General features: G+C 48.0%; 1 protein-coding gene and 1 long non-coding RNA gene across 2 annotated transcripts in view; one reads left to right on the top strand and one right to left on the bottom strand.

Moving 5' to 3' along the window:
• The first annotated feature begins 474 nt into the window (after positions 1–474).
• On the top strand, positions 475–17995 carry ATG14 (autophagy related 14). Its single transcript, XM_068194943.1, has 10 exons — positions 475–726; positions 5327–5389; positions 5525–5567; positions 5975–6056; positions 10199–10436; positions 11076–11305; positions 11807–11924; positions 13005–13095; positions 13208–13293; positions 16218–17995. Exons 1-10 carry the CDS (start codon positions 509–511, stop codon positions 16522–16524), a joined length of 1476 nt encoding a protein of 491 aa, XP_068051044.1. The 5' UTR covers positions 475–508; the 3' UTR covers positions 16525–17995.
• Positions 17996–19048: 1053 nt separating this feature from the next.
• LOC137476579 (uncharacterized) overlaps positions 19049–21436 on the bottom strand; it is a 110561-nt gene continuing 108173 nt past the window's right edge. The window contains exon 2 of the long non-coding RNA XR_011000446.1: positions 19049–20147. This is a non-coding gene — a long non-coding RNA (uncharacterized lncRNA). The remainder of the gene's footprint in view (positions 20148–21436) is intronic.

Raw genomic sequence — 21436 nt, 5'->3', positions numbered from 1 at the left:
TTGGAGCAGCCTGGGACAGGGAGGTGTCCCTTTCGAGGTCAGGAGCTTGGAACTGGATGCTTTTAAGGTCCCTTCTCCTCAACCCTCCTTCATCCTCCGTCTTTAACTCCTCATGTCGCTCCACCATGGAGGCTGGGTCGAGGCAGCCTCCCTCTGCGTCGGTTTTCAGGCTGTGCATCGGCATTTGCCGCTTGGACAAAGCGATTTTGATGCTCTCGCTGCTAGCCGCAGTCCCCACAGCAGCGCTGCTGCCTGGTTATGCTACGGCTACCCGCCGTGAAGCCCCGCGAACCGGAGCACGACACCCCCACGGCTGTGGGAGCAGGGCAGGGACAATCCCTTTCCCCCCTGCAGAAGGAAAAGGGCGCAGTTTCCATTAAAAACCGGGATTTTCGCGGCGGAGCGCGGCCCGGCCCGCGCCCTCCCCCGCTCCCGCCCGCCGCCTCAGCGCCGCTTCCCACAATGCCCTGCCCGGCAACCGCGTCCCACGTGACCCGCGGCCCCCAACATGGCGGCTCCCAGCGGCCGCCGGCCGCAGCCCGCGGGGCCGGGCGGGGGCAGCGGGGCCGGGCCCGGGGCTCTGCGGGGCGCCGAGGAGGACGCCGAGGGTCTCTACGTGGCGGTGGAGCGGTGCCCGCTCTGCAACACCACGCGCCGCCGCCTCACCTGCGCCAAGTGCGTGCAGAGCGGCGATTTCGTCTTCTTCGACGGGCGAGACTCCGAGAGGTACCGGCGGCGCTGAGGGGAGCGGGGCGGCCTCTCCCTGCCCTGCTGCGGTCGCTGTGCCTCGGGGCTGGGGAGGAGGGGCCGGGTCGTGCCCTTTCCCCGCTGTCCCGGGGCTCGGGGTGTGGGTGGGGGAACGCTCCGGGGCTGGGGGCGGACACAGCAGGACCCTCGGGCCTTGGAAGTACTAATCGTTTTAATAGTAATAATGATTAAGGAGTCACCCCGAGTTCCACTCGGTCAGCTGCAGATGCGTCCGTGTCGGTGTAGCCACAGAAGCTGCGGGCAGTTCAGGGCGCAGAGACCCGTGCAGTGTTATTTCAAACGGGTTGCCTATTTTCGTCAACGCTCCTTGAAACAGGAGTTTTCTAAACCGTCGAGCAAAATCAGGAAGGTGTATAAGAAAGAAAATAAACATTTCCTTGTGTGTACACCCATAAATGCGGACAAAAAGAAGTAGCCACTCGAGTTCCTGGCGTGCCGCGCCGCTCCTTTTGGAGCGCTGGCTCTCGCTGGGCCAGCCTGGATGAGCCATTCCATGATTTCCTCATGGAATGGCTCGCACGGCTCCTCCAGCGCTGCTCTTCACAGCCTGGCCCTCCCAGGTTCTTCAGAAGTCCCCAGCGCCACGTCTGGAGCCGCTCTGATTCTTGGCTGGCACCGTGCTCTTGGTCCCCTCGTTAGCAGCTGTTGGGAGTGGTTCCTGGGGCTGTTTTGGGAAGGTGGCGAGCGGCGTGTGTGGGGTGGTGTGTCTCCTTGTGTCCCCAGAATAAGGGGACGGTGGTGCCTTTCACCCACCAACCTCCACAGGACCGGGGAAATGCTGTCAGCCAGTGCGAGTCAGCTTGCAGAGCTCAGACTTCAGTCTCTCACTGCATGGCTTTCCCTTTTTTGATACTAAAAAGCTGTGTTGGAGAACCACAAGCTAGGTTTAGCCTGTCTAAAATAGGTGGAAAACGTGTAGTTGTGTGAGACTGCTTGGGGTTTTCTGCAGATTCCATTAAAAGGTCGGATGTGGAGTTTGGAATGTAAACCAAGTTTGGTTTTTTTCCCCTGTCTCTTTTGCAGCCTTAAGTTTTTGGCTAAACATCAGGTTTAATTATAGAAATTAAATTGTAGCCTTTGTTAGAGTTGAAGCACTGTTGTTTTGTGCTAACCAAGGCTTAGGAAGTCTCTGCCCATCAGAAAAATGAAGTCATAAAGAAGCAACTTTAGCCAAAGCAGCAGTGTAAGAGAAAACCCTCTTCTCACATGAGACAGGATCAGCTTTTCTCTCTGACAGTTGAGAAGCTTTCACTGCCTCATTTGTCTGTGGCTGGAAAGGCTCCTGTATGTTTACGTTGTGTTTTTTAACTGCAAGCATTAAATCTCTTTTTTTTTGGTTTTTTTTTTGGTGTTTTATACCCCTCTTTGCCTGGACATCACAGTTCCATCCCTGGGGGTCACTGCTGTTGTATTAACCTGGGGCCTCCCTACACACTCCGTTTCTCCAGGCTTTGTTTTTCCTGCTGTTCAGAACTTTTCCATGAGTTAATTGCAGTAGTGCAATTCATTAAAAATGGCAAATTTGTTTTAATGAATTAAAGGAACAGCACACCTGTATGAATAACCCACTGTTAGCAACCCAAACATCCTCAGTGGCTGCAGGAACGCTGTGTAGGGACAGAAGCTTGGGTTTTGAGGATAATGGGATTATGTTTAAACCGTGCCTGAAACATTTTGTTTGCATTCTCTAATTAATATTTGGAATGACTGATTTAAGAGTGGGGAAGAGGTCAGTTTTCTTTGTTTGCTCTTTGTGGGTGTCTCTGAATTTCTTGGGGTGTGAGGGAGAGATGTTAGAAAAGGTGACCAGGCAGCACCAGGGCAGAGCCATGCAGGGACAGGTGCAGTTCATGGGCTGCCTTTCAGCTGGTGTTTACAGCCATCGTTATTTATTTGTTTATTTTATGCCTTCTAGTAGTACCTGGGTTAATTTTAGATCAGCCACTGCTGGAGGAGTGTCATGACAAGGGCTTTGCTGAGCAGCACAGTGTGAGAAACTCAGAATGTGGAAGTGTTTGGGGGCACTTGGGCCTCCCATTCGTCTTTTTGAAGTGTTACAGATGGGAGGAAAATGATCATTATTTTCCTGGTTAAATATAAAGAAACCAAGCATTACTCCTTGTATCCAACAGTGGTTTATTTTTAGAATTTTCTTGTGAATTTTCCTTATATGAAGACAAACAATTTCATGTTCTAATTATTTCAGATTTCATGGGACTGTTTTGTGAGCTAATTTTTAGAACAGTAAAATTGGAAGTTTTTCATCTGTCTGGCAAAAATCACACCCCATATCTGTGAGGGGGAGAGACTGAGGAGCTGTTAAGATTAATTGCTTAAGGAGAGCTACAATTAAGGATGAGTAGTCCAGAAGTCCTCCAGTAGAACAGTCACTGACATCCTTCTTTTCATGAGTAATGTGTTGTGTATTCAAAAGCCAAGCTGGCATCTTGATGTTGGTCTCAGCTCAGAGGTTCTTCTTCCTCCTGGGAGTGTCCTCCAGCCTGTCATGTGCATAAATTCTCAGAGTGTGTTTCCCAGACTGCTGAATTGCTTTGCTTTGTGTATCTGCAGATGGCAAAAGCCAAAGACTATGTAATTGTGACGTCCTGGGCTTGGCTAATTTCTCCAAGCTATGGGTTATGATTAGGAATAGTGACTTTTTTTCAGCAGGGGAGTTACATTGAATATGGTGCCCTCAGCTCCTTCAGCATTAATCAACTCCTGCAGATTAGGAAGCCCCTCTCTCTGGTTGCTTCTCTCTAATCATGAACATGTGGAAATAAGCCAGGCAACCACAGAAAATGTCACCTTAATGTGATAAGACTTGAGGAAAGAGAAACATTTCATGGGTAATTCAAGATGTTCTCTCCTCTCAGTTTACATTTTATGGGAGTTCCTATAATAATTCATCCCAAGTTTTGTTTCTTTGCCAAATTGAAAGGCTAAAGATATAGAAAGGAAAATGAGTTGCAGGATGCAGTGCAATTGAAATCAGAGCTATATAAAGCATTGGAAATGTTTGCTTGGGAGAAACCTGCTGGAGGATTTGGTAGGAGCTGTTTGACATCGCTGATGGTGAGCTGGAATTTCTACAGGCTTCCACAAATATTTCTGTCTTCCCTCCACAGTCAGAACTTCATTTACTCCTCTATTCTTTGACAGATCGTTCAACTTTCTGCTGATGTGATGGGCAGGAATTGTGTAATTCTGTTCAGTCAGGGTCTGTGCCCATGAATCCAGCTCTGAAACCAAGAATTGGCAAATGACCCCAGCGCTCTCCCTGGCTGCCTGCTGAGCTCTGTGTTTCTGGGCCAGGGGATTTTTGGTGGCAGCCAAAGGTCGGGGTGCAGTAGGTGTGCTGTGCTCTGTGGTAAACAGGAGGCTCAAGCAGGGCTTTTTGTCATTTCCAGGGTGACTCCTGGGGTGAGGACACACAGGAAGAGGGGACTCAGCTGGGCTGAGCAGCTGGGCTCCAGTTGCACCACATTCCTCCAGCTCACGTGTGGCCTCTGGCTTTTTGTGCCAAGCACCTGCATTTGGTTTTGGTTTGTTTTGGAAGGAAAACAGATTCTTTTGCTTGACTACAGAAGCAGCAGCCAGTGGTTTTGTTGTTCTAATGCTAATGTCATCTGGGAGGGTGGTTACACACGCTCTGAATCCAAAGGTAGTCACCAAGCTTTTAGATTTCAGCACTTGAAGGAAAAAAGTGAAGCATTTTTTTTTAAAGTTTTACCTGAAATCAAATCCACAGAGTAACAGAGAGGGAAATCCAAGATGACATCCTGTGAAGGCTTAGTGTACTGTTCTTTCTAAATAAAGCTTAAATGTCCATAAAATAAAGGTAAAGTCATAAAATCACATGGTTTGGGTTGGAAGGGACCTTGAGGACCATCTAGTTCCAACCTCTGCCATGGGCAGGGGCACCTTCATGCACCATCCTGCCTGGCCTTGAACGCTTCCAGGGCTGGGGCATCTGCAAATATCACAGCTCTGGTAGGATGAAATTGTCGATTCTGCGTTTTGCAGAGAAAAACAGAATGACTTACGGAACAATAAGGGGAGCAGAACGTGGCTTCTGTATACTCAAAGTGTGAAAACACAAGGTGATAAATCCTGAAAAAATTCCTTTCTGATGAGTTCCCATATCCTAGAATCCAGTGAAGCAGAGCTGAAGCAGACATTGGGGTCATGGGCTATGTGATATAGTACTATTAATTTCTCCAGTGACTGAAGGTTTTTAAAGTACTCCATGTTTTTTGTAACACACAAAATACTGATCTTGCAAAGCTATAAATCTAGAAATAGCAGCAATTTGCTATTTTTTTGATAGTTTGGCACTCTGATGTTTCTCCAGCTTAGAGGTTCTGTTGCAATTCCAGTGAGACTCATGCTCTAGAATTCTGCAAGTTTTTTACACATTTAGCCATTAACTTCCCCAGATCAAGACAGATAGCTGAGGTTTGGAGAATCCCCAAGCTTCAATTTTATTATCTTTTTCAGACAACTTACAGTGCTGTAATTGTGCAAAATATCAATAAAAGAATTTAATCTCTTCCAGGTTTTCAGACAAGAAAGAAAGGCTGATGCATCTTAAAACCAAACAGAGAGAATTCCAAAAACAGTAAGTTGTATTTATTAAATAGATACAAATGCTAAGAGATCTCATAAAAGGAAACAGTCTCTTTAAACACACTGTTGCTGGAGACAGATGAAGTCCAGATAGTCATAAAACTTTCAATCATGTTTTTTCCTCTAGTGTTTTGAAGGCCATGGAAGGGAAAGAAATAACTGATCAGCTGGTGAGTTGCTCCAAGTGTCCCATGGTTTTTAAACTCTCTGAATTCCTAGATCCCATCGTTTAAAGTTACAGTTTACCTTGAGGGCATTGTGCTGCTTTCCCAAAGAGCCTGTTGTAAGCAAAACTGAAATGGGCTCTGCCAGCAGAGTGTTCCAAGCTGTCTGAATTTTTCATTTCTCCCTAGATATTTGTTCAGTAACTTATTTTACTGATTGACTTTATACCAAGCATTCGTTTTGTTTGTGCCATTCTTCTTTGCACAAAACACTGTATGAAATATTTAGTTGTTTGATCCTTTCAAGAGCATCCTGCTACTTTTGCACTAAAGCTGCTGCCTTTGCTGTTAATCATTAGTTCAGCGTGTTTGAAGTTGTTTGCGCCCTAGAGTTGCTGAATGTTCTTTTTCAGAGATGGAAAATAATGTCTTGCAAGATGAGGATTGAGCAGCTGAAACAGACCATTTGCAAAGAAAATGATGAAATGACAAGACGTGAGTAATGCCTGTGCTTTTGTGATGTGGAAAAACTCCCTGTGCCTTAGAGTGAAAAATCAATTGAGGTGAATTTGAGCATTATTTTTTTTTTAAATGGTGAATTTCCAAACCATCGCTTCCTAAATCAACTCGAAGGCAAATCACTGAGTGGATTTTGGCCTTTTTATGCTTGGGTTTTAATTAGCAAACAGCAGACATTATTCAGCTGGATGGAGATGGTTTTGCAACAGCTTTAAGAGCAAATGCTTAGCAGCCTGTGACTCTGGCTGTGTCCCTAGAGATGGCTTTATTCAGTGCAGTGTTTCTGATCACTTCCTCTTGATAAAGAGGAGCAAACAGCTCTGCAGCTGTCACAGATTTCCTGAAACTGCTGAATTTTAACCCACACCTGTCTGAAAATCCTAAAATCCTACTTTTAGGATTTTAGTCCTAGCAAGAGTCAGTGAAATTAAGGTGCAGGCTCCATTCAGAAACTTCAGTTTTTGAAGCCCATTAGATTGTTTTACGCTAAATTTGCGGAGTCATTTTTCAGAAGAGAATATGCAGCTCTCCTTGCAACCTACATGCAAGGGAAGTAGAGGAAGCATATTCAGAAGCATATTGATTGAATCTGGGATATTTTTATGGCTTGAAATTCAAGCGGAGCCATACAGAGAGTGGAAGCAGAGGCAGAACATGAGAAGAGTCATAAAGGATTAGCACAGGCTTGGGGTGAAAAATCAAAAAGGCTGAGATGCAAAATTATTTTCAGTTATAAAGGAGGATGGATAGTAACAATATTAAATGGATGATAAAGAAGAGGTGAGGGAGCAGACAAGTGTGTTAGTTAACAGGAAAGAGAGCAAATAACACTGCAGAGAGGTCTGAAGCATTCATTCAGTGCTGCCTTTGCTTCGTCTTCCTGCAAAGAAAATGGGATCAGCTGCTTAGCCAGGTTAAATTTGACATCATGAGAGGACTGCAGGCTAAGGAAAGGAAACAGGCAGCTACACATTAGTTTGCATTATGGAACCCAAGGAAGAAGCTGAAGTGGTCTGTGGAGCACTTGGGAACACGTGAGGGAGCGAGGGTGTGTGAGGAAGCTGAAAACAGTACCTGCTTTCCAAGGGTGCAGGAAGGGAGAACCTCAGAGTGATGGCACAGGCATCCTGTCACAGACCTAGGGGGGCTTCGCTGGTAACTGACAGGTAAGGTGGTTAAAAATAGCCATCCCTTGGTTGTGACATTCTTGTCAAATCCATGGTTTGCTATTTATGTCATGATATTCATGTCAAATCAACCTCTCCTCTGGGGATCAGGTGGTGCAGTGGAGGATGAAACAGAAGCTGCACGTAACTTGGATTTGGGCACTGCCTGAAACTGTCTTGTGAGCAAACAAAATTTGCTCTGGGTGTAACCCCTGCAGGTGATCACAAAAGGTTACAAAAGCTGCATTCAAAGAGTGGTGGCAGTGGTCAAGCTGAGGAGGTGAGACAGGTGGAGCTCAGCAGGAACCAGTTCCTGACCCAGTTCTCCTCAGCATTTCCCATAATAGCTCAGTAGAATAGAGGGTGGAATGGAGGAAGCCAGGCTGGATGGTGAGATGACTTCTGTGGAGACCAGGACCAAATTGAAAATCATGTAGATAAATAGACAGCATCCTCTGAAAAGGACAAAATCACGGTACACATTGTTGTGAAGAGAAACATAAACCCAGAATGGGGGATGGTGGTGAGATTTGGGATCTGGGGAATTGCAAATTAAATAAAAGTTATCAATCTTGTGCTGCTCCAGAAAGGTTCAGGCCTCTTTCTGGGTTAACTAATATAAGTGCTGTATTTAAGATGGAAGCAGTTATTTTGCTGTGCCAGCTGTTGCTGTTGCTTCAGTAGAAGTCTGGTGTCCAATTTAAACAATTTAAGAAAGATACAGATCATCTGAGGAAAGTCTGAGTATTGCAAATTAAATAGAACAGCTAAGAAAATTCATGTTTGGTTTAGAGAAGAGGAAGTTGAAGAAAAACAAGCTTTCCAGTAGGTAGAAGATTATTGTTATGGAGATTAGATTATGACTTTTTGTCTTTTGCCTGTGAAGAAAAGAGAAGAGGAAATCAATGTGACTTCAGGGAATTAGTCACCTCTTCTCAAAATGCTCTGCTCTGAAGGTGGCAGAGTGTTAGGACTAACCAGGGAGTAGAGCTCTTCATTTTCCTACTCTTCTGTGGAATTTATTATCTGCAACTTTTGCAACTTCTCCTGATTCACAGTGAATTTGATTAGATGTAACCTAAAAACTGAGCTGACTATTGCCCAACTAACCTATTATTAGCTCAGTTGCTTTTGGAGAAAGACCAGAAATGAATTCTAGCTGTGAGTAGCCAACAGATCAGGATCCAACTTGGTCACTTTTGGTCCACATTAAAATGTGAAAAGGTTGTTTCTCTGCTCTTGGATGTGGCATAGTTTAATTTTCTGAAATAAAAACCATTTCTAGAACACTGGGTTCCTGCTTTTGGAGGTGACTCTCCTGGAGACCTTAATAATTGGTGGTGCTTAAAATAATGTTTTAAAATCTGTGTGTTTGCCTTCTTTCTATGCAGAACAGTTCAAGGAGACAGGCTTGCAAATCCCTGGCAGAGCTCTCTGGGCAGAGATTAGTGTGCCTGGGCTTGCATTTATCAGGCAGTGCAGGTGTGTGGGACCCAGTGGTGTCCTGAACTACTCCTGGGGACAGATTTTTAATCACCTCATAGACTGGGTCATAAAGCAGAGATGGTCTGTGCACTGGGACTGATGAAGAGGAAACGTGAGTGCAGTGCCTCCCCTGCTCCCAAATAATTGCTGCTGGACCTGCAGGGAAGGGAGTTCACTCTGAAAAAGTAGCCTTTCAAGTCAAACATGAATGTGCAAATTGAACAGCTGGACCTTTTCCTCCTCGTCCTGTCTCCTGTTCTTTTTGCAAAGGGAGAGTTTGGAAACATGACTGCAAGTGTTAATTGATTTTCTGTTGATGTTACAGGACTGCTTAAAGGAAAGGGAATTACAGCTGACACGTAGGGATTCTGGCATTGCTCAGAGAAAAGTGGATTTTTCTACTGCTCCTCGAACAGGGGTCACTTATTTATGTTATATAAACCTGAGGATTATTAGTTCTTGTCTGCATGGAGGAGCTTTTCTCACCTCCTTTAATTTGGGACTTTGCATCTCCCACATACCAGATCTTCCTTCCTACCCGACACACCACGGATTGCAGCAGATCAGATGACTGGAAATAATTCCTGATGTTCAGAGGGAGCAGCCTCTGTGTCTGCAGGAGCAGGCACACTTCAAACTAGGGCACAGGGAGAGTTTTAAACATGTTTTTGGGGACAGCACAAGAAAATCTTTCCCTGTGCTTTTAAAAGACAGAGGTGGCTGATTCTCTGTTTGTGGGAGCATTACTGCAGCCACTTATTTGATACCTGAATTAGCAGATTATAGGATCATCAAGGTTGCAAAAGATCTCTAAGATCATCAGGCCCAGCCTTGGATACTTCAAGATGCTCTTGCAGGGGATTTTTCCAAGCCTCAGCGTGCCTCACACATGGAGTGAATCCAGGCAGTTGCAGCACTTCAGCCCATGAGCACAATTCCCATTTTGTGAGTGGAAAAGGAGATAGCCAGTGTTCCCACAGGGATCCAAGTGCTGTGAGAGCACATCCATGAGAGAATCCCAAATAACCCACACTAACAGCAGCAGAGGTGCCAGGAATGGTGAATGAAGATGCTATCTGCACTTGATTTTGGCTGCAAGCAGGGCAGGGCATTTTTTGGCCAGCACGATGCTAACGTGTACAGTCAGGCTATTTCTGTCAGGATGATTACCTCAGGAGTTTAATTAAACTGGGAAATCTTGGCTTTTGTGCTCCAAATCCAGAAATAGCTGGGTAAAAGATAGGGAAAGAATAATCCCAGTTGCAGTCTCTTTGGAGATCTTCAGAGGAGATTAAAAAGTTGTACCACTGAGCAGCTGGAAGAAGTTAATAGTTTAGCAGGGTTTTCTGTTTTAAGCTGCCATAGATCTTGTTTTCCATAAATATTAATAAAGCTTTTCTCAAGCTTTCCCTACAAGCACTCCCCAGCTCCTTTTCCAAGGGATAACATCTGCTGCTGTTCTCACAGACACAGAGGGGCTGCTGAGGATTAAAGAGGAGAACCAGAAGCATTATCGCAGGGCTCAGAGGCACCAGGAGAAGAAGGAGAAGATCCAGAGGCACAACAGGAAGCTGGGAGACCTGGTGGAGAAAAAAACCTACGACCTGAAAACGCAGTACGAGCACCTGGCGAACCTCCGGCGCGCGCACATCCTGGAGCTGACCTCGGTCATCTTCCCCATGGAAGAGGTGAAGACAAGCATGAGGTATGACAGGCTTGTCCCTTTGGGATCATTTTGCTTGGCTTTAGGCACCCACAAGGAAGTTGTGTCAGTCTGAGGTAGGTGGTCTGGTTCCCTTAGGGTCTGTGGGGAGGAGGAGTTGTGCTCTCACCTATAGATAGAGGTCCAGGACAGAAGAATCTGAATCTGGAGGTGCTTGCATCTCCCCACTGAGAGATCTGAGCTGCATGTCCAGTGTTAAACTTCCTTAAAATATGGATTTCTCATCCCTGGAAGTGTTTAGAGCCAGGCTGGACAGGGCTTGGAGCAGCCTAGTCTAGTGGAAGGTGTCCCTGCCCATGGCAGGGGTGGAATGACATGGTCTGTAAGGCCCTTTCCAACACAGACTTTTCTAGGATTCTACAAAAATAGAGAAAATGAAAGTAGTTTTTGGAATGAGGAATTTTGCAAAAGTGGGCTATAAGGTCCTTTCCAACCCAAACCATTCCTGAATTCTACAAAAACAGCCAATTAAAATCCCCAGAACAAATGAAAGTAGTTTTGGGACTGAGGACTTTTGCAGGAGCGTTCCTACAAGCACTTTGCCCTGAGTGAAATCTGGCTCAGTGCGTGTTTCGATTCCATTCCCAACCACTTCTTTCCACCCCCTTCTGGGTCCTGCAGGGACCCTGCGGACGTGTCCTCGGAGAGTGACAATGCCATGACCTCCAGCACTGTGAGCAAGCTGGCAGAGGCGCGCAGAACCACGTACCTGTCCGGGAGGTGGGTGTGTGACGACCACAACGGGGACACCAGCATCAGCATCACGGGGCCCTGGATCATCCTCCCCAACAACGGGGACTACTCTGCTTACTACAACTGGGTGGAGGAGAAGAAGACTACACAGGGACCTGGTAAGGGGCAAGGCATGGTTTTAGGCAGCTGGGACACTTTGGTGCCAGCAGAAGGCACTGAGGAGTAGTAGACTGGTCCATTTGCTCTCTGAGCCGGAGATAAATGCCAGAATAGGGATTTTAGGAGAAGATTCCCTGCTCAGTTGGAGCTAGGTGGTCTTTAAGGTCCCTTCCAACCCAAAGCATTCTGTGATTTTATGATTAGTATGCTGAAATCTTCTTTTTCATGAAATGCTCACTGGGATGCACAGCACAGTGAAATAGAAAAAGTTAATTATTCACAGTTTTGACACAGTTCACATGTCATCATCTTAACAGGAATTCCAAGAATTACTATTTTCTTCCAACTTCTGACAGATTTCACTGGAAATGATTGCTAGATTCAGGCTGTTCTCCATGCTTAGAAATGACATATTCCAGAGCAGACTCCAGGAACATATTAACACACCCACCAAGACTTCATTTAAAGCAAGGATTTCATGTTGTTTTTATTTCTTTCAGATATGGAACACAATAACCCTGCTCATACCATCAGTGCTGCATTGTGCTATGCAACTCAGCTCGTTAACACTTTGTCTCTCATACTTGATGTAAATCTTCCCAAGAAGCTCTGCAACAGGCAAGTAAAAACACAGCAGGGGAATCAGTGACCCTAGATCAGGTTAGTTTGAGGAATAAAGTCACGGATTGGAACAGCTTTTGGTAACATAGGTGGCTCGTGGACTTTTGTGCTGTTTGAAGGGGGGGCTAGCAGGGTTTTAGGCCACAGTTAACAGTCCCTACCTCCTTTTTTATTTCCTGAGAGGGAGACCAGCCATCACAGTTGAAAATAACTCCTCTCTAATTGACATATTCAGCATCCTCAAATGAGAGATGAAATATGGCTGTGCACAAATGGCACTTTTCATTTTACTGGACCCCACTGTGCTTCACAAAATCCCAGCCCAATCCAGCAGCTCTTGAACAGCTCTGCTGCCTCCTGTGCTGTAGGACAAGCCCTATATTATGGCATGGCAACAGTGTCATTCCCAATGGGATAGAAAACCCTCCTAGGAGTAAACCCCATATGGGATGAAGAGCACTGTTAGAATTTTGGTGTCTGTGTGGAGCAGCTGGGATCTGCACAGAACGAGCTGCAGACCTGGTCGGACTCCCAGACATCCCAAATGTGCTGCTGAGATTCTTTTAAGTGTTTTAAAAGAATGGTGGTCAAAGTGAGGGCACAAAAGCTGTGTAGGGTTTCAGCTTTTTTTCCCACCCCATGGCTGGGGGGTTGGAACCAGATGATCTTGAAAGTCCCTTCCAGCCCAAACCATTCTGTGATTCTCTGATTTTGTTTGGGTGTTCAGCCCAGTATTTTTTGGGAATAGGAAATGGTGCAAGATATTGAAGGAGATCTGAAACAGTTTGGTTCTGGTGGATCTGAGTTCCCTACAGTTCACACCACCTGTCCTGTGGAAACTGATAAGGCCAGGGCAAGCAGAGCTTGTTGATAAACTGCTCACAGTCCTGCTAGGTCTAAGATTAATCTCCTCAGCACTCTAGAATTGGCTGTAGACTTTGAACAAGTGCTCGCTGTGAGGATTTTTACTCTAGGATTTGTTAGGAAGCCAGGGCATGGAATGCTGATGCCTCCAGTAAGTGTATTTTCACAGCATTTTCCTTTCTGTGTATTTTTGTGTGTGTGGTGTTTTAACAGTGAATTCTGCGGAGAGAATCTCAGCAGACACAGGTTCACACGGGCAGTGAAGAAGCTGAATGCTAATATCCTTCACCTCTGCTTCTCTCAGGTAGGGGGGGATGCACATTTCATATCTTTAAATAGCTTTTTAAATATCAGCTGTGCCTGCTGGTTTATTTCAGGACCTGATCATGGTTTTTTTTTTTTCCTTCCCATGTCAGCATGTAAATTTAGATCTGTTGCACCCCCTGCATACCCTCAGGAACCTCATGTACCTGGTCAGCCCAGACACCGAGAACTTGGGCAGGTAAGAAAAGCAAAATATGAACTCTCCTGTGGCTGAATCCCTTTGGAATTGATGCCTTTGCCTTGTTACTTGTGAGGGAACTCTTCTGCTGTCCTATAGACCAGCCCTCAGCACAGAAATCAGGGTAGTTCCAGGAGGAGGAAAGACTGGACAGAAAAAGGTGCTCCTGAGAAGGGAATTAAATTTCACAGACCTGTGTTTGCTGTGCTTCTGCCTATGGCAGGCTCAGCTGGAGGCTTTGCAGCTGATGATGGACTCATTTCCCCTACACTCAGGAGCAGGAACTCCTTCCCTCCAGGGAACAGCAGCACAAATGCCAGGCAGCTTTGCCATGCTCCAAGTGTGACCCTGCCCATGCCTTGCCAACATGCAAATACCTGAGAGCATCCAGTAATACAAACCCTGAAAAGAATCCCAGGCAAACCTTTCCCAAAATAATTCTAGTCAATGAAATGCCTAGACCAAAGCTGACCCTTTAAATAATACTCATTTATATGTAAATTAAGATTAAAGACAACTGTTCTCTTAGCTTAGAACAGGATGAAAAGAACATCAGTTTTGGCATGCACGCACAGGGTTTAATAATTTATTTCTTTTTTTACAAGTTAAATATAAGAAAGCAAACAACACTGATTTCCCCATTGGGATAACCCAGACACGAGTCACTCGTGCCCAAGACAGTCTGTAAATATTTGTTTGATGTGTCTGGTGTTTTATTCCCCCTTAAACACAGTGATGTTCTGAAATCCACTTTTCTGCTTTGTTCTCTTGTACGGATCTGGTTTTATTCAAAATCCTGCAGTGCCACTAAGAGGAGCTGCCTGTTCCCACTTCCTTGTGTTCTCTGGATATATCCCCACTGATTCAGCCCACAGACATGGGGAGCCACATCTTTGTAAAAGATTTTGGACAAAAATCTGTGCTTGCTGCTGCTTGCCTGAAATAGAGTGCTAGAAATAGCCAGAGGCTGGAGAGATGTGTCCTCAAAAGAAAGCAGCTGCTCTGAAGGCTGCAGGGGCTGCAGTGGGCACCTGTGCAGGTGTCGCAGAGCTCCCCATGCATCAGCTGGGTCCAGAGAGTAGAAGAAAGGGTTACAGGAGAGTTGGATAAAATACCCACCAGGCTGCCGAATGGCTTTACAGACACCACTGGGAGCAGAGAGTCTGAGCTGGTTGAAATGAGGCACATGCACTTAGCAGAGACATTAATTACCCACAGGAATGAAGGTGGGGATTCTGTTTCCTTCTGTCATCCTCTCAAGGCTGGATGAGTTTGTGGGATGGATGCTGTCATCAGGCAGGAGTTGCTGGGCTCAGGACAGGGAGAAGGGTGGGTTGCAGTGGCCTTTGTTAGAGAGGAGGTCACTTGAGATGATCTAATGGTCCCTTCTGGCCTCAACCCTGATGACTCCTTCTTGTGTTGCCTTGTTAAGCAAAAGGCTTTGCCAGGAGGCAGCGCTCCCATTGCTTTCCACATTATGAAAGAGGAGTGTTTGCCTTTAATTTCTCAGCTGGCTGCAAAGTCTGCAACAACCAGCTCTCTTTGTTTTCCTTTAGATACCTGAGCCTGTGGTTGCCTGACAATCTCCTTTACATGCTGCTGTTTTCATATGCTTATAATTTTACCAAGCTTTAATTATCTGCATTAATATTTCCCATGACAAATCACTGCTTAAGGCTCCTTCTCCCACTAAGGCTGGATAAACTCTTGCCTTTGTTAAATGGTTACTGTGTTTAATGGTGGGACTCAGTGATCTTGGGGGTCTTTTCCAACCTAATGATTCCATGATTCCATCAAATTCCTGCTCGTGTTCACAGGGCAGTTTTGTGGCTTGGAGTGAACTCTGTCAGGGACTCTGCCTGCTGTGGGGAATCTGTCTTTTTCCACGGAATACAGGCAGCCCAAAGCAGCGGGATGGGGCAGGATGCAATCGCCTCTCCCACCAGGCAGTGGCAGCAGGGAACTCTGAGTCTCAGCACAGCTGGGACCCTGCAGGACCCTGGAGATGCAGCCCATGGCCCTGCTCAGAGCTGCCAGTGCCCACGACTGGAGCATCTCCCTGCCCACGAAAGGCTGAGGGAGCTGGGGCTGTCCAGCTGAGAGGGGCCCTCAGCCCTGTCTGTCCCTGTCTGCAGGAAGGGCTCAGAGACAGACCAGGCTCTGCTCCAGGGGCCAGCAGTGGCACCACAGGAACGAGCAGGAACTGATGCCCACAAGTTCCACCTGAACATGAGGAAGAGCTTCCCTGTGCAGTGACCGAGCCCTGAACAGACACCAGAGAGGGTGTGGAGCCTCCCACACTGGGGATATTCCAGAGCCATCTGGACCCAATCCTGTGCCCTGTGCTCTGGGACGTCCCTGCTGCAGCAGGCACATGGGACCAGATGAGCCACTGTGGTGACTTCCAGCCTGAGCCACTCTGATTCTGTGTGGTGGGTTTGGTGTGTCTCCAGTGTCTGGCCAACCTCAGAGTGAGAAAGAGGTTGAAAAGGTGTTGCTCAGGGCAGAGTGGGAAGTCTCCACTGGTGAGTTGTGCCAGACCGGTGAGTTGCAGGGTACAGCCTGACAGAGCTGAGCTCTCTTGGCTTGGCCAGGGCTGGTGTTGGAAGTTAAAGCTGCTCCGCATCAAGCCAGGATTCCCACCAGTGGAGCCCTGAGTTATCACCAGTAGCTTTCTCTGCTCTGTGTGTGTTTCTCTATCCCTGCCAGAGCAGAACTGCTCTCCCACCGTTCCTGCTCCGTGGTCTGGAACCCTGGCCCTTCCTGGGCCAGGTGTTTGTGATATGTCCATGGGGGTGACACCAAGTTCCCTCTGCAGCTGACAGAGCACTACAGGGCACTTCATCTCTGCTGTGCCCTGGCAGAGCAGGGTGCTGTGGGGTGAGAGGACAGAGGGACTCATGGCACCGTGTCCTCACCCACAGGTCCGGCCCCTTCGAAATCAGCGCCGACCTGGAGGACTCCATGGAGTTCGTGGAGCCCAGCGCGGCGGGCGAGACGGACGAGAGCGGCGACGAGCACGTGAGTGACGAGGAGACGGACCTGGGCACGGACTGGGAGAACCTGCCCAGCCCCAGGTTCTGTGACATCCCCTCGCAGCAGGTGGAGATGCTGCAGAGCCAGAGCAGCCAGGTGTCCCAGCCCATCGCCAGCAGCAGCGCGGGCGGGATGATCTCGTCCGCCGCCGCCTCGGTCACCTCGTGGCTCAAGGCCTACACCGGGCACCGCTAACGGGCACAGGGGGCTGTGCCAGGAACCCCTCCCCGACTGTGCTGTAATCAACCTTTACCTATTCAGTTAAGTAGTGCCTGGAACAAAGGAAAGGTCAGACTTGCGTTTTGTAAACCGGAGAAAACCTTTTTATTTCCCCAAGATGACTGTGACGGCCCCGTTTTGTAAATTAGCTCCGTGCTCCCGACGGATTCTGCGAGGGCACTTCGTGTCTTGGTTCTGTCTGCATCGAGGATTGGCAAAGGACCCAGCAACCTCCAGCTCTACTTTCTGAAGCTGAAACAGATTTTGGAGTGTTTGGATCGGGACGAGCGCAGGGAAGGCTGCTCAGGGTGCGGTCTGGACAGTGGTGCAAATGCAGTTCCCACTTTCTTAACTCCTTACAGGGTTTTCCTTTGTGTGTGTGTTTTAAATCTGTCTTGCATAATGCAAAAATGCGTATTTCTAAATTTTTTTCATTCAGGACATGAAAGTTATGCATTTTTAACATGTTTTCTAATCTCTGTTGCCATATTTTTAATACAAATGATCAGCATGGACAGGGAGTTCACACAGCGAATTGCTCGTGGTTCAGATTTGGTTGTGAATCTTCACCCAGTTTTGCCATAGAAAACTGGCTTGTTTCATGCTGTTTCCACTGGTAGGTGTAGAAGTTTTGTCACAGGCTCTGTACTCTTAATACCATACACCAAAGAAACACTGGACATTCTCTTGCTAGACCCACATTCGATGCTGATACAGAATTGCATTGTTGCAATAATATCCATCGGTTACCACACCATGTTGCCACTTTTCAGCATCAGAAAAACCCCATTTCAGGCCAGTTTGGTGAAGTCTCACACGCCCTCCACACTACATGTGTTTTTAACCCTATTTTATTGTATGTTCATGGTGGGGTTTGTTGTTTACTGACTGCCAAGAAGTTGGTTCGGTTCCCCTGGCACAGCTGGCTTGTGGAACCCCAGGAGGTGGGTGCTGAATGGTGACTTGGTGAGCAAGGGCTGCTCCTCTTCCTCTGCCTTGCAGGGTGGGACACCCACGAGTGGTTTGCTCAGCAGAGCTTCCAACGTTTACATTTAGAGCTGGGACAGTTCCTCCACAGGGCCAGCCAAGGGAAGAGCCTCCCACCCTCGCTCCACGAGGGAGGATTTCTGCCACTGCCCTGCAGCTCGTGGGGACACAGCTCCTAACGAGGCCGTGGTGACAGAGGCCACATCCCTGCCCGATCCCAGCTCCGGGGCTGGCTTTCCCAGCCCCCTCACAGGGTGTTTTGTGGTGGATTTCTCTCTCCCTCTCCAGGCTGGCCAGTGCTGCCCCCGTCCCGCCCCAGGAGGAGTGGGAAGCCAGGTGTGGCAGTGACACCCATGTGCCACCCACCCCTCCACGGCAGCTGCTTCTCTTTAGCCCTGAGCTGGGCATCTGTTGTCAGTAGTTTCTTCTTAATTTTTCTTTTTCTCTTTTTTTTTTTTTTTTTTTAAACCAAAGACCCTTAACTCCGCGCGAGCACCGCGCACGTTGTCAGACAACGCCAGCCTCGCTCCTGCCGCTCCTCTGCTCCAAGAGTTGGGTTTGTTTTAGGAGAACAGCCCAGGCCCCTGGGCTGCTGCAGCCTGATGGGGGCCAGTGGCCCCAGCCCCGCTGCCAGGCCGAGCCCGGGGCTCTGGGCTCTCTTGGCTCACAGCACTTTATCACTCGCAGCTCTGAGCAACCAGCACACGCCAGTATTGGAAACTGGGCTCCCAGCCCAGCCCCTTCTGCTTCCCCGTGGATTTTGCACTGGACCCTGCCATCTAAATACCTTTTTTTTGTTGTTTTTTAACAGGCATTTCAGTCCCTTTTTCATTGCTGCCTTTGTGCTTTGAGCCCTGGAAGGTCAGGCCATGACTCAGCTTCGTGCACTGTCACTGAACTTAGGGAAAGAAAATCCAACCCAGTAACTTTTCTAAGCCATATACTTCCTATCCATGTTTTCCAAAATAATTTATTTGCAACCGTGTCATACTCTGAGAGTGCACAAGGGCACCGTGAGGGTGTTCAAATGTGTTGGGGTGGGGCTTTTCGTGGAACCTTTTTTTGTAACAGAACACAAGGTTGTGGTGTTTTTTTTAAAAGTGTTTTGCACATGTGTAGCTGAGGAAAAATTGTGTGTGTCCAAACTTTGAGTGCAATCACCAGGATTTGTTTCCCAGTTTATTTGGGAGGGGAGGGGTGAGGGAGGGAGGGCAGGAATATCCATAATTATAAATATTTGAAGGCAGCCAGCTGAGAGTTTACAAAACTTTTTGTGTAGCATGAACACGGGAATTTCACTTCGGGCCGGGACTTGAGGTCATGGCCAGTGACCCGGGGTGGCCAATTTGGGCTGCCAAGGAAGAGCCTGATTTCGAGGGCCCAGCCCTGTGCCGAAAATCAGGTGCCTGTGCAGGGTCTTGGGTGGGACACCCGGGGTGGCTTTTTCACCTGGGGAAACTCACGGCCCCTCTCTCGCAGCTTCCGGACTTAAGATGTAACTAAACACAAATGGTTTGGTTTTGGTTTTTTTTTTTTTTGGTTTTTTTTGTTTGTTTTTTTCTTCTCAATTTTATTGTATTATTGCAATAAATCTTTAACAGTAATTTTTTAAAGTTCTATATTTATGACTGTTACTTCTGTGTGGTTTGTTTTTCACCGTGCTGGACAAAGCACACAAGAATTTCCAGCCTTCAAAGCGTCACAGGGACCAGACCTGTTACAGTGCAATCAGTCGTACAGCGGTGGAATAAGCAATACCCATTCTAAAAAAATACTCTTACATAAAATAACTGCATCTCCATGGGAGCAGGGGTGGAGTCCTGCACAGCACACACACACACACACACATCCCTCTGTGTGCATGTAAACGGATAAACCTCTCGGGTGAGCCTGGCTCGGGGCTGCTCCCGTGCCGGGGGATGTTTCTGCAGGTGGTGGATTCCTTCTGCATGCAAAGGCTCCTCGTTACAAGCTCATGTCAGGATGCAGGAAGGTGTCTTTTGAAGGATGAGTTATTCAAGTGAAGCAGTGTCAGAGGGACAGGGATGGGAAAGGGCCAAGCAGGCTCTGCCCACGGGCCCTGGTGGCCTGTGGTTCACAGGCTGCTGGACAGTGGAGGAGAAACAACCCCTCCCACTCCATTTTTTGTGACATACCAGATGGGGAGGACCGATTATCCCTGTGATTCCTGGCTGCTGGACACGCAGGAGTGGGAGCAGCAGCCAGCTGGGGCTCCTGCACACAGAGCTGGGCACCTCATGGCCTCGGTCCCAGCACAGTCAGGTCATGGCCAGGGGCAAAGCCAAGTGTGGGCCCGAGCTCAGCTCGTGCAGACAATGCCCAGGCCACTTCTGCTTAAGCAGGACCAGCAGCAGCTTTTGTCCTCTGCCCACTCTGGTTTGTGGCAGGAGAGCAGTCGATAATGCCCTCACCTGTCCCGACACCAGGACTGCCTGGACCAGCCAAAGGCAGGTGGGAAGGGCAAACAGCCCCGGGTGAGGCTTCAGCACCATTTCCACCACGCAAGAAATGGGAGTTGAGCCTCAGGTTGGATCTGTCAGTGCAGTTTTGTGCAGGTGTGAAAGCCTAGAATGGTTTGGGTTGGAAGAGACCTTAAAGATCACCTCAATTCTACCTCCTGCCATGGACAGGGACACCTTCCACTGTCCCAGGCTGCTCCAAGCCCTGTCCAACCTGGCCTTGGACACTTCCAGGGATCCAGGGGCAGCCACAGCTTCTCTGGGCACCCTGTGCCAGGGCCTGCCCACCCTCAGAGCCAGGAATTCCCAGTTCCCAGTCTCCCATCCATCCCTGCCCTCTGGCAGTGGGAGCCATTCCCTGGGTCCTGTCCCTCCATGCCTTGTCCCCAGTCCCTCTCCAGCTCTCCTGGAGCCCCTTCAGGCCCTGCCAGGGGCTCTGAGCTCTCCCTGGAGCTTCTCCTCTCCAGGTGAGCACCCCCAGCTCTCCCAGCCTGGCTCCAGAGCAGAGGGGCTCCAGCCCTGGAGCTTTCCCATGGCCTTCCCAACAGCTCCAGGGGCTGGCACGGGGGCAGGCCCTGCAGGGAGGGACCTGGGTCCAACACAAGGAACTGAGCTCTGCTGCAGCATCCCAGGATTTCTCCACAGGGAACAGGGCCCAGCAAAGGGAAAATCTGCTGCAGAAACAGCCAGGATGGAGCAAGAGCCCAACCACAAGGCTCAGCCACAGGCAGCTTTCTCAGTGCTGTCCATGCCAGGAGAGCCCCAGAGCTTGATGAAAACTGGAAGCTTATGGACAATGGAAATGTTATTACAACTTCTTCACAGGCCTATCTGGAAATTCAGTCCAGACACTCCAAATGCTCCCAGGCAGGGAAGTCAAGCACATGGTGCAGTCCTTCATCCTCAGTTCTAAACACTGAACTTTGTAAATCCAACATTGGATTTTTTTTTTAATAATTGCTTCTTAGGGGAAAAAAAAACAAAACTAACATTCATCAGACCTTGGCCTCTCCCTGAACCATCCCTTAAGGAAACAAAAATCTACATTTTACAATGGTATAGGAAAAAAAAAAGCCTGCAGGCAGCTCAGCATGGCAACACTCAGAACCAACCCACTTCTGGATGCAAAAGCTTGCTCTGTGAAACAATTTTTAACAGCAATGCTGTGCAGGAGGGACAGTTCCAGCAGACAATGTAATAAATGATGTATAAACCAGCCCACGCTCCCCAGCCAGCCTGGGGGAAGGGCAGGGATGGGGTGGGGGAGACAGCGGGTTGTCCTCTGGCTTTACCTGCTCTAAGAACAGAATAGCCTCATGATATTAATTTATCCTCATTTTTCCCCTTGCTCAACAGAAGTGATCAAAATCTCACACCCTGTTCCAAACAAAATGACCTCACTGGCCCCTTATCTAATTACA

Source organism: Anomalospiza imberbis, chromosome 6 (assembly GCF_031753505.1).
Source record: "Anomalospiza imberbis isolate Cuckoo-Finch-1a 21T00152 chromosome 6, ASM3175350v1, whole genome shotgun sequence".
NCBI lineage: Eukaryota > Metazoa > Chordata > Aves > Passeriformes > Viduidae > Anomalospiza > Anomalospiza imberbis.
The sequence above is the reverse complement of the archived record's forward strand: the minus strand, read 5'-3'. Positions and strand labels throughout refer to the sequence as shown.